This window comes from Trichomonas vaginalis, chromosome III (assembly GCF_026262505.1).
Source record: "Trichomonas vaginalis G3 chromosome III, whole genome shotgun sequence".
Classification (NCBI taxonomy): Eukaryota; Parabasalia; order Trichomonadida; family Trichomonadidae; genus Trichomonas; species Trichomonas vaginalis.
In genome coordinates, this window is record NC_067205.1 from 11307260 (window position 1) to 11319642 (window position 12383).

General features: G+C 32.5%; 3 protein-coding genes across 3 annotated transcripts, besides 5 other annotated features; 2 read left to right on the top strand and 1 right to left on the bottom strand.

Annotated features, from left to right (window-relative positions):
- The first annotated feature begins 1421 nt into the window (after positions 1-1421).
- Positions 1422-4905: a mobile genetic element.
- Positions 4906-5891: 986 nt separating this feature from the next.
- Positions 5892-5989: a mobile genetic element.
- Positions 5990-6226: 237 nt separating this feature from the next.
- Positions 6227-6249: a mobile genetic element.
- A 129-nt stretch (positions 6250-6378) lies between these two features.
- Positions 6379-6870: a mobile genetic element.
- TVAGG3_0681890 (ZGC:162945 family) lies at positions 6430-6870 on the top strand (the record flags this gene model as incomplete). The annotated part of the gene is made up of 1 exon (XM_001301886.1): positions 6430-6870. The coding sequence occupies one exon, from the start codon at positions 6430-6432 to the stop codon at positions 6868-6870; it is 441 nt and encodes a 146-aa protein (XP_001301887.1).
- Positions 6871-7167: 297 nt separating this feature from the next.
- Positions 7168-12383: part of a mobile genetic element that runs on past the window's edge.
- Positions 9453-10307, top strand: TVAGG3_0681910 (protein of unknown function, DUF4106 family; the record flags this gene model as incomplete). The annotated part of the gene is made up of 1 exon (XM_051242733.1): positions 9453-10307. One exon carries the CDS (start codon positions 9453-9455, stop codon positions 10305-10307), a length of 855 nt encoding a protein of 284 aa, XP_051089320.1.
- On the bottom strand, positions 11598-12374 carry TVAGG3_0681920 (uncharacterized protein; the record flags this gene model as incomplete). The annotated part of the gene is made up of 1 exon (XM_051242734.1): positions 11598-12374. One exon carries the CDS (start codon positions 12372-12374, stop codon positions 11598-11600), a length of 777 nt encoding a protein of 258 aa, XP_051089321.1.

Sequence of the window (12383 nt, forward strand, 5' to 3'; positions counted from 1 at the left end):
AAATACTGAACATGGATTCAATCGAAGAATATGGATATGAACTTAATTGCTTATTAAAACAAGTAAGAGAATTTAGAAGAAGTGATATAAAAGGTCAAATGATTGCAATAAGGACAGATAGCAATGGTAAAAAATACACAGAAGTATTAGCAGAAGGGATTTTTAAAGCAGATAGCGATGTTGAATCAAGTGATGATTCATATGATATCATTGAAGATGTAAAATCAGATAAAATTAAATCAGGAAACGCGCTTAATATTAATGATATAATTGGCAATAGGAATCCAAATATTAATGGAGAAACGATTAATAGCCATTCAAATATTAATCAAAACATTAATGAAAGAAATTCAAATATTGATGGAGAAACGATTAATAGCCATTCAAATATTAATCAAAACGTTAATGAAAGAAATTCAAATATTGATGGAGAAACGATTAATAGCCATTCAAATATTAATCAAAACATTAATGAAAGAAATTCAAATATTGATGGAGAAACGATTAATAGCCATTCAAATATTAATCAAAACATTAATGAAAGAAATTTAAATATTAATGATGAAATTACTGATGGTCATCAAAATATTAATGGACGCATATTGAAACCAAAATCAAATAATAATAAATCTCGGCAAGCAATCCTCAAATTACCTCCTAATTTTATACAAGTAAATAGAGTAAACATCCAAGTTCCTCCAGCGCCAGCTCTTCCACAACAGAGACAACAACAATCTCTTCCAACTCAGACTCTTCCTCAACAGAGACAACAACAATCTCTTCCAGCTCAGACTCTTCCTCAACAGAGACAACAACAATCTCTTCCAACTCAGACTCTTCCTCAACAGAGACAACAACAATCTCTTCCAGCTCAGGCTCTTCCTCAACAGAGACAACAACAATCTCTTCCAACTCAGGCTCTTCCTCAACAGAGACAACAACAATCTCTTCCAGCTCAGACTCTTCCTCAACAGAGACAACAACAATCTCTTCCAACTCAGGCTCTTCCTCAACAGAGACAACAACAATCTCTTCCAGCTCAGGCTCTTCCTCAACAGAGACAACAACAATCTCTTCCAACTCAGGCTCTTCCTCAACAGAGACAACAACAATCTCTTCCAGCTCAGGCTCTTCCTCAACAGAGACAACACAATCTCTTCCAACTCAGACTCTTCCTCAACAGAGACAACAACAATCTCTTCCAGCTCAGGCTCTTCCTCAACAGAGACAACAACAATCTCTTCCAGCTCAGACTCTTCCTCAACAGAGACAACAACAATCTCTTCCAACTCAGACTCTTCCTCAACAGAGACAACAACAATCTCTTCCAGCTCAGGCTCTTCCTCAACAGAGACAACAACAATCTCTTCCAACTCAGACTCTTCCTCAAAGAGACAACAACAATCTCTTCCACTCAGGCTAACAGAGACAACAACAATCTTTCCAGCTCAGACTAGAGACAACAACAATTCTTAACTCAGTTCCTAACAACCACATATAACTGATAATTTATCTTTTGATAACTTTATTAACCCTCAAATTATTATTGATAATGCGAAAGTATATCAAAGTATTTCCGACAAAAGGAGTCAATATAATCTTTCCAAAACCATTTGCGAACAATGTGTTGCAAACTACAATATATTGAACAAAGATGATAAAGAAGCCCAGAGAATAAAAATTAGTGATATTTTACGTACTTATCATACATTTAGTATATCTGACTCTGACAAACTTGCCTATAGGAAAACGATATATCCTCAAGGTATTCCATTACGATTTGAACGTTATTATTGCAAGAATGATCATTTAGAGTTACACTATTATTGTGCCAAACGAAAAAAATGTGGTTATTCACAAATTATATCATTATTTCCAGCTGGTTCGAATATAAAAGCGTCAATCCACGAAATAAATCCTCCACACAACTGCTCCAAATCGAAATATTCGATTGAAATCAATGGAACACATCAAATCAGGTATGAATTCGAATCAATGATATCAACTTATATTCAAAATAATCCATTGTTATCACTAGCTGAAGCTCGACAATATTCAAATCAACTCATATTTGAATACAATTCTTCACATGATGATACTATTGATATTTCACCTCAAACAATAGCAAAGCTATACTACGAGATCAGGCCTAAAATCAAACTAAGCGAAAATGAATTAATTAAGAAGTTATTAGAAAAGTATAACAGCACAGATTATTATATAACCCAATATTACTCAAGTTCAGATGATACTAACTATTATTTCTTCGGGTTGCCAGCTTTTATAAAAAGAGCTAAAACTTGCAACCATCTTTTCATAGATGGAACATTTCGTATCGTTCCAATTAAGTTAGCAAATGGGCAGCTCTTAAATCTTTTAGTATACGATGAAGCTACAAATTTATATTTACCTTTCCTTCATGTACTAATGACAGGAAGATCATCACTTAACTATGATACAGTTTTTAATTTAATGATCACATGTCCTCTTATTAGTATATCATTGGGAAAATATAAAATCATTACATCAGATTTTGAGAATGCATTAATGAAATCAATCAAATCTAAAGTCAATGATGAAACTACAGTCACTGGTTGTATATTTCATTATATAGCAGCTCTTGTTAAAAATTTCAAAAAGTTATGTGATGAAAACGATGTTTGCGCAAAATCACTTTTAAAACTATTATGTGCATGTCCTTTTGTTCCAATAGAAGTTTTTGAAATAATTTGCAAAAAATTAGATGCGATTAAAGAAATAAATGATTTTGCAAAATATTTCTTAAATACATGGGGTAAAAAGTATGATGTAATTAACAAGCTGAAAGTATCTGATATGATCTTTTCCAATAATGGAGTTGAGTCATTTAACAAAGTGTTAAACTCTCATATTGCATTCCCACATCCAACTATTTATCATATGATTTACATCCTATTGAAAGTTGATAAGGTATATTTTCATCGATATGCAAGGCAGCAAAATGACAATTTTGATCATAAAAAATCGTATTTTATACCATTGACAAGAATTCAACAAGAGTTAGATGTATTCACATCTAATTTTGGATTAGAACGTGCAGAAATACCAAGTGAAATAATCAAAAAACATAAAAAATCATTTCGATTTGGAGAGGCCGATTATCGAGATATAGAAATTGAAAAATATCTGAATAAAAATGATGAGCAGTTTTCAAATTCTGTTACAATTAAATTAGAAGAATCCGATGATATAAATATCAATGAATTCGAAATTACAGAAGATGATATTTTTGGAAATGAGATTAATTAATTTATGACAAATCATTTAGAATAAAAAATTATTATATAAGAATTTGAAAATTAATAATAAGGGAGGAACAGTAATATATAAGTATATATGAAGACAAAATTCAATGAAACAATGTTGATTGATGTACATTGACACAGAAACATTGATTGTGTAACCAATCTATAAAAATTCATTAAACTATTTTAGCTTTCCTTTAATTAATTTTATTATTTTAATTATTTGATCATTAAGTCTCATTGTTTTACAACATCCCCATTCTCTCATTATCTTCGTTTAAATTAATATCTATTTTTAGATTTATTATTATATGAACTTTTGTTTAGGTTCTTTTAAAATAAGTTTCTTTGCGAGAATTAATTATTTTTTGTTTTCCTAAACTTACACATTTATAATGAACATTCAAGCTAAATCGACATTGTTTTGATAATTAAATATGCATTTAATGAAAATATTAATTGTCACTTTTTATATTTGTTAATGAAAATGATTTTTAAGTTATAAGGTGCCATAACAATTGACAAAGAGTTATACATTTGTACAAACACATTTGTACACACTAGCATATTGTAGCAGTTTATATTACAAATAAAGATTCGCTTTATTTTACGAGTTTCAAATTTAGATCTGAACCATGTTGAAGATCTTTCAAATCAATACGACAAATACATTTGTATACACTAGCATATTGTAGCAGTTTATATTACAAATAAAGATTCGCTTTATTTTACGAGTTTCAAATTTAGATCTGAACCATGTTGAAGATCTTTCAAATCAATACGACAAATACATTTGTATACACTAGCATATTGTAGCAGTTTATATTACAAATAAAGATTCGCTTTATTTTACGAGTTTCAAATTTAGATCTGAACCATGTTGAAGATCTTTCAAATCAATACGACAAATACATTTGTATACACTAGCATATTGTAGCAGTTTATATTACAAATAAAAATTCGGTATTTATTTTTATAACTTATTTTTTATTACATAGATTTTAATTCTAACCGAAAAATATTTCTAATCTATTTATATACATGTATTTTACTTAATGACATTGATGATATATGCAATTTATATGCACGTTTATCAATTATCAATATGAGCCATTGTATTGTTCATGGTAGTAATATTTGAATTTTAATAGTTGTTATCAACACCACGTAGCTTTTTGTCCTAAATTTATACTATTTGGTTCCGAAATAAGATTATAAATTTTTAAATTTAAATTCGACTTTTAAATACACTACTGATCGATTGCTTATATTGAGTTTCTGCTTTGCAAACAAGTTGAGGTTATAATTGTAAGTTTATTTGTATGAAATAAGAAATAATATATGTGACATTTGGATTTTATGCTACCATTTTTCTAAACAGGTGGTAGTGAGTCATTCACTTAAATATTGAGTAATCTTCAATAATGTGTAACGAAGATTTCTCTGAAACCATTAAAATAACGTATATAAATAATCGTATGTCAAAATGTGTGCCTATTTCAATTTTGCACACATTTTGACAGAAATTTGAATGAAATTTAGAGGTTTTTCTTCAAATTTGAATGATGCTTGTCAGAAAAAGTGTCAAAATGTGTGCAAATGTGTGCTATGTTTTTTTCTCCTCTGGAATGGACGGACCTGTAAGAGGAATTTCAAGATCTTTGAATGCATTTAGCTGTGCTATCGCTCTTTGATTGTCATCTGTTTGGAAGTAATGTTCTAAATATTTGCGATAAAAGACAGACGAATATTGACTTTTGTCATTTGGGGCGGAATGATCATGTTCTTCAACTATTTTGATTAGTTTGTATTTATTTTGATCCAAGATTGCAACATTAAAATGTGCAGGACATTTTGGATATTTGCAGTGGAATGAAATCTGAGATCTTTCTTTCCTGACACGTTCACCATATCCATACTGTGCTTGTATTTCTTGTTTAACTCCAAATTTACAAAGATCCATAACAGTAAAGATAGTTTCTTCTTCTAATTCCATTTGAAATTGAAATGAAAATTAAAAATTCAGAAATTTGAATAGATTTGGTCTGTAATTAAATGAGAATAGCAGTTTGTTCGTCATTGTTTGAGGCAAGAGGATTAAAGGAATATTATATGATGGATTTGAGTTGCATATAAAGAGTGCAAAAGGATAAAGAGAGAAATTTTGTTAGATTAAATTATTAAATTTTAATTCTTTATTTTTTAGGATTGTTAGCTTTGTAAGATTGCTTTCTCACAAGAGAAAACAAGTATAAGGTTTAAGCTGTATGTATTAAAGTTATAAATATTTGATTTTAAAAAAAATCAAGATTTTAAACTTTAAAGGCATTAATTATGATTATCTTTCTTTAGCTTTGCATGCTGTATGCTACTTTTGGAAACTGCTCTATTGTATTAGAATGTTTTTAAATTTTGCACCTAAAAATGCGTAATATTAAAAATTAAGGTATTAATTATGATTATCTTTCTTTAGCTTTACATGCTGTATGCTACTTTTGTCTTTGAGACATTCCATGATTTAAGTTAAGAAGCTTTAAAAAAATGCAAAAAAAAGTAATAAAATAAAAAAATTTTTAGTATCGATAATCTGAAATATGTTGTTTACTTAAGCCGCGAGCGAAGCGAGGGGCTTAGTTTCGTAATTTCATACAATCTTTTTTCGAATTTGTTCTTTTCTAAAGCTGCGAGCGAAGCGAGGGGCTTAGTTTCGTAATTTCATACAATTATTTTTCGAATTTGTTCTTTTTGTCAACCGCAACCGAAGCGAGTGGCTTTTTATTTTTAAAATTTTTTTTCTTTCTTACTTTTTTCCCTTACTTACAAATTTGATAGTAACTTACCAAATCTCTCTATCATATAATAATAAATTAATCCATTTTTTGTTTCAAATCTAACACTTTACATTTCTGACATGTAAACCTGTCACTTTTCACTTCACCTCACTGGGCAAGTTTGTGCCCCCCTCGATGAACCATGCGATGAAGATATCATCACCAAGATAAAAGAATCCAGAAGGGTGAATATTGTTGTTACTGTTACACCTGAGAATTCCGACACAGATGAAGAGCCATTAAATGAAGAAGAGGCAAAAGAGATGACATTGACCAATCCGATGCCCAGGTTCTCGATTTCAATATTCATCAGGATGCATCCAAAGCTCCAGCTCCAATCATTGTGCAACTTCACATATGAACAGTTGGAATACCTCGCTGACATTATTGAATCCAACTGTGGAAGGGCCAGAAGAGGAAGGAAGGTCAAATTTTCAACAATCGAGTCTCTCTTCCTCACGCTCACATATTACTGCACATACTTGCCCTATTCAGCATTATGTCCGTTGCTACATATTTCCCAGTCATGCTATTCCAAATTAGTTACAAGAACTACCAATGTTGCATTTCCAATCTTTGCGAGCTATTTTCTTCCCAATCACTGTCCACCGTTAACTTCAATGAAGAACAAATTTACAAACTTCCCTGATGCTGTTGCAGCTGTAGACAGCACTACAATTCCTTTCAACATTCCTTCGGTAAAGGAAGAGAGGCTTTATAGTTGGGATGAAAAAAAACCACTTCAACGGTATTAAGCTCCAAGTCCTCGTGTCACCAGATGGAAAAGCCATACATCAAAACGTTGAGTTTATGGCTGCAGTCCATGACAAGAAGATTTTCGATTTGTCAAAAGTCTCGGATTTTTTGACAGTAAAGCGAGGATTTGATGATTACCAATATCCTGTACTTGCCGACCGGGGCTATATTGGAATCCAGAAATATCACCTTACTGCCGTGGTGATGAAGAGAAGCCACGAAGAAACAGACGTTGAACGCAACAACGCCATTGCCCAAGACAGGCAGATTGTCGAGTGTTTCTTTGCACGTTTCAAAGTTAGTATACAAGTCATGGGTACGGTGGCACTGCGTTCCACCTTACACAATACTTGTGAATTTGACACTTTACAAAGCCGCCAACCACTTCACTAACGAACTCACTAATGTAAAAAATAAACGTTCTCACTATCGTTCTCACTAACGACTTCACTAATGTTCTCATAAATTTTCCTCAATATCTTCATCATCAGTGTTAACCCTATTGTAGTCATACTTGAAGCCATAAACTTTCTCTAACTTCTTAACGTACAATTTACATAAACTTACCTTCGTCATCGTATGGTTTAATGATATAACTATTTCTATCTTTATAAACAGTCAATGAAAAGTCAACTGGTCTCGGATGTATTTGAAAGAACATGTTATGCTCAGGAAGGAAGAATAAATGTTTAAATGTATGTTTGTTATACTGTGGAATTCGAATGAGTTGCTTTTGTTCTGTCATTTACATCCAAATAAAAATTTTCAGTAAAATAAAAATAAACTTAAAAATTAATGATATCACCACTCCCACACGTATGAAAACATAGCACAAAAATAAATTTAGGGTAGAAGGTTAGATCTAACCCGATTTCTAACCTCTTTTCTACCCTGTTGTTGAATTCATTGCTTTATAACTCTCTTCCTTGGTTTCTTTTTAGTTGCTTTCTTCACGTCTGTCTCCAACTTGACTGTCTTTCTTCTTCGTCCGTAATGATACCAGTTACTTCCACCAGTCAATGGGTCAAATGGTCTTTCGTAAGGGTTTCCATACATTCCATAGGGACCATACGGAAGAACTACTGGTGGAGAAGAAACATTTTCTTTAGTTCCATCGAATCTATTTAAATGCATTGTTTCACCTTTCATCTGGTCATTAAAGTCTTTTGCGTGTTTTGCAAACTCATCGTCCTTTCCTAAAGCATTTTCTGACTCAGTCGCAACCAAATTGGATGCTTTATTTATGAGCCCTATTTTATTTAATCTTAACTTCTTTGCAACCCAGCCTCCAATCTTCCCTTTATTTGCATCTAATGTCTTCGAAACCCTTCCTCCACTCATTTTATTTACTGCGTCATAAGCTCCAAGTGCTTTTGCTCCAAATGCTAATGCTTTTGTTCCCATTGCGCCTAAAGCTGCCCAAGCTACCATTTACACCATATTAAAATCATCTCTCTTCAATATTATCTCATAAAAGTTCTCGTTACTGGAGAAAGTCAATGAACCATAAAATTCTCACGGGCTTCGCCCTCACCGCTTTGCGGTCTATCTAACTTATTTCTTATATCATCTATACGCTTCAAAATGTCTGAACAATTGCTAACATCTTCTACAACAGTTATTTCATCATGAATGAAAAAAAACAAACTCATTTAATATGCTATTAAAATCATTTCAATAATGAGTCCATCCTTTCCGTCTTTGGGTAGCACAATATCTTTCATTGAAGAAGGTTCGACAAGTCTTATGTTAAACTTACTGACAAAGTTTGTTATACTATAATGCTTCGGCGGCGAATACATGTAGTTTGAAAGACATAATATAGATTCTTCAGCAAATTCACTTACTAGGATTTTATAACAATGTTCTCACGAGACCAAATACCACCAATTGACAATCTTGTAAGCAATCCTGCTGAACCTTCTACTGTAAATGTCGATGGTAACATTCCACGAAGGTCATCTATTGACATCGTTGAGTTGTATTTAAATATTTTCTTAAAGCAATCGTCATTATCTAACCATGCAATAGCTTTGAAGTTTTCATTCGAATATACATCTGCTTCATTAAATGTAAAACCTGACTTCTTTGCAGAGACGACTTTAAAATCTATTGAGTTTGTTTCAAAATTATATGCTATGGTAACTTCTGAAGGTAATGGATGTCCTTCCGCAGTCAGTTGTTCTCTCACTACCGTTTGAAGCTTTGTATTAAAAAACTTTCATGTCATCTCCTGTATCTAAGTTCACATACACAGCAACAGGAAAACTATCTTGCTTCTTTGTTTCATCATTATACCTCAAAACATTAAAGTTCTTCAATAATATTGTTCTTCCTGCTGGAATACTTCGAACCTGTCTGATTTCAATAGCTTTCTCACCTCCTACATACTCTACCCAGTGTCTTGGATATTCATAAGTATAACTGACTTTCTTGAATTTTGGTAGGTTTCATCATAACGTGTTCATAGTATATCTTTATACTCTTGTCAGTTAGACTCGGTGCTATGTTCTGAATATTTCTGACTTGCATTTTTAATGGAGATAAAATGAAGCATTTAATACATGACGTAGATGAAGACATGAATGAAACTACAGACAAACTTAACTCTTCTCTCATTCTTCCTTTCAGCAAAGATTATGAGTTCTGTTCAAATGGTGTGTATTTCTATTGTGGAAAGATGGGTTCAGGTAAGACATTTAACCTCATTCGTCATATACTCATAACAGAACGTTTAGGAAATGACTCATATTATGACCAAATCATTATATCAGCAACTTCAGACTCTATGGACTCAACAGCTAAAACATTTATGTCAAAAGTTCAAGCCTCTGTCGTTAAAGTTCCAGACAGTGAACTCATTGAATTTCTTCAACGTTACATTCGACATAAGAGGAAATATTATGCCATCGTTGAATTTATACAGTCAGGAATGCAAAAGACTTCTGAGGAGATGGAAAGAATTATTGACAAACACCACTTACGTCAATACTCAGGAGTTTACGATATGAAACGACTTACAAACTACATTCTGTCAAAACTTTCAAAATACCCCTTCAAAAAATATCCATCAAACACTTTATTAGTTTGTGACGACTTCGCTGGTAAAGGTTTAGTTTCAAAGCCTGACTCACCATTAGCTAACATCATTACTAAAGTCAGACATTACCATTTAACTGTAGCAATACTTATGCAAACATGGAGGTTTTTAGCTTTAAACATAAAACGTCTCATAACTGACTTCGTTATATTTCAAGGTTTCTCACGCTATGATATTGAACTCATTTGGAAACAGTCAGGTATAACATTACCTTTTGAAGAAATATGGGAAGCATATAAGTCTCTCATCTCTCCTCGTTCAGACCTTGAGATTCATATCATGACTAATACCATTAAAGTCAAAAATATTCCATGGGAACGACCAACATTGTTTTAAAGTTTAACCTTCAATTGACTGATGGTAAACAAATTCCATGCATCTCTGTCGCCATTTCTGTTAATATTTTTGCTGTCATTCATATCATCCACTTCCCCATCCGTTAGCTTTTGAGGATATGCGTTAGAATAGCTGTTCTTAAATGAAGGCTTTTCACCTTTGAGAGCATAAACTCTATAACTTTCTGCATACTTTATGTTTGAACCTCCTGAGCCATCATTGACATAAATTTTTATAGGCTTCCACCCTTTGTTCATGTTCCTGCTTCTTCCCTTAGCTCTTTTGTTCAGTAGTTCTACATCTTTATACACAGCACCTGTCTCAGTGAATTCAACAATATTTTCATTCGTTAGCTTTACATTCAAACTCTTGTCGAGTATATTGTTCATTTCATACATATAAAAGGTTTTTATTCTATATGAAATGAGAAGCAAATCCATCTTAGCTGGTGCCGTTAATGTTCCAATTGAACCAACATCAAATGTTGACTCACGAACGACAAACAATATTGTCATAAAGAACTATAGTTCAGAGTGTTTGAAAGAAAAAGAACCAGAACTTAAGTCGGTGAATTTAAACTCAGCTTCAAACGCTAACGCTACATCATGTTAAGTTAGAGTATCCACCACTGGACCAAATTCTTTCAAGAGAAGCCAACGACAACCCTTACACAAATGTTCAAACAAATCCTTCAGATAACGTAGACCATTACCTTCTTCAGTTATACCAAACAATTTTACTCAAAGACGATAAGAAGCTTTGGACAAATCTTATAAGCAAGAACCAAATAATTCTAACAAAGGAGGACCTTGAAAATGTTATCTCACGAATAACAGGGAGACAATGTGTCATTGACTATCTCGACCCTGAAATCGAATGCTGTGGTCAAACGCCACTATTCATGAAAATAGGTAACATCCGCATCATTGAAACACCAGGAACTACAGGAGTTGAGTTTAAGTATAAATATTCGAATGAATATACAAAACTTTCAACAGAATATAAACTTTGTTTGAAATATGTTTTAGTAAATTAAAGCAGTCAGGACCTTCGGTCTTGGCTCTTTGCGCCGTCAGTCAAAAAAATTTCAAGTTAGCAATTTGTAATATCTATCCAAAACTTCTTCAACACTATTGAACTCATCTTCATAATGCAAACCTAATCTTATTGACTTGGTGCAGTTTTCACTAACACAATATTTTTCTGTTCTCTTGACTGACATAACTAACTCATTTGTTTCATCAAACAGCAACAACCAAAGTTCATGACCTAATACATAACATTCATACTTTATATTTTTAGCTCTGAGTTCTCTTGTAAGCTGTTGCATTTAATATTTTCTAAAAAGTCAACTTCAACAGTCATTCGCACTGGTGCCTTCAGTTCTACAGGCTCTCCTTGAAAGTCAACAAGTCTGAATTGCATGTCTTTCAAATTATGAGGACTAATGCGAACCCATTTACCTAAATGAGTTGCTATGACAGGAACGTTTGGAATGAACATTGAATTGACTGCATAACAGAAGGATTTATATTCTACTGAACCTTTACTATTAACTCCTGAAATGCCTGTGACATTAGCTATTTTAGACTCAATGTATAAACAATTACCATAACATACGTATGGAACAGATTTCATCTCAATCGTTTTGTCAACACTTTTCAAAGGAAATGTCATATGGTATGCACCCAAAAGAAGTTGTACTCTATGACTCATTCGTGTTATCTTAAACTCCTTCGCATAACTGAACTTCAAAACTCCTGCAATAAGTTTAACATTCATTAAGTTTTCTTCGTTATCCTTGTTTATTGTAGTATTTATGAGAGCATTTAACACTCCAGCTAATGTTTCCATCTTATATTCTACATTATTGTGAAATCTTATTTCGTGCTTCTTTCCATCTATTTCAATCTCCATGAAATCTGTTTCATCTGTTATGACAAAAGTTGCGATAGTATTGAAGTCAACAACTCTGAAAGCAAGCGCTTCATTCTGAAGACCTAAGTTTGTTTGTAGCTTTACTGTCCCGTATTCGTTTGGGTCTGTACTTTGCAAATAGAACAACATTTTATTCTC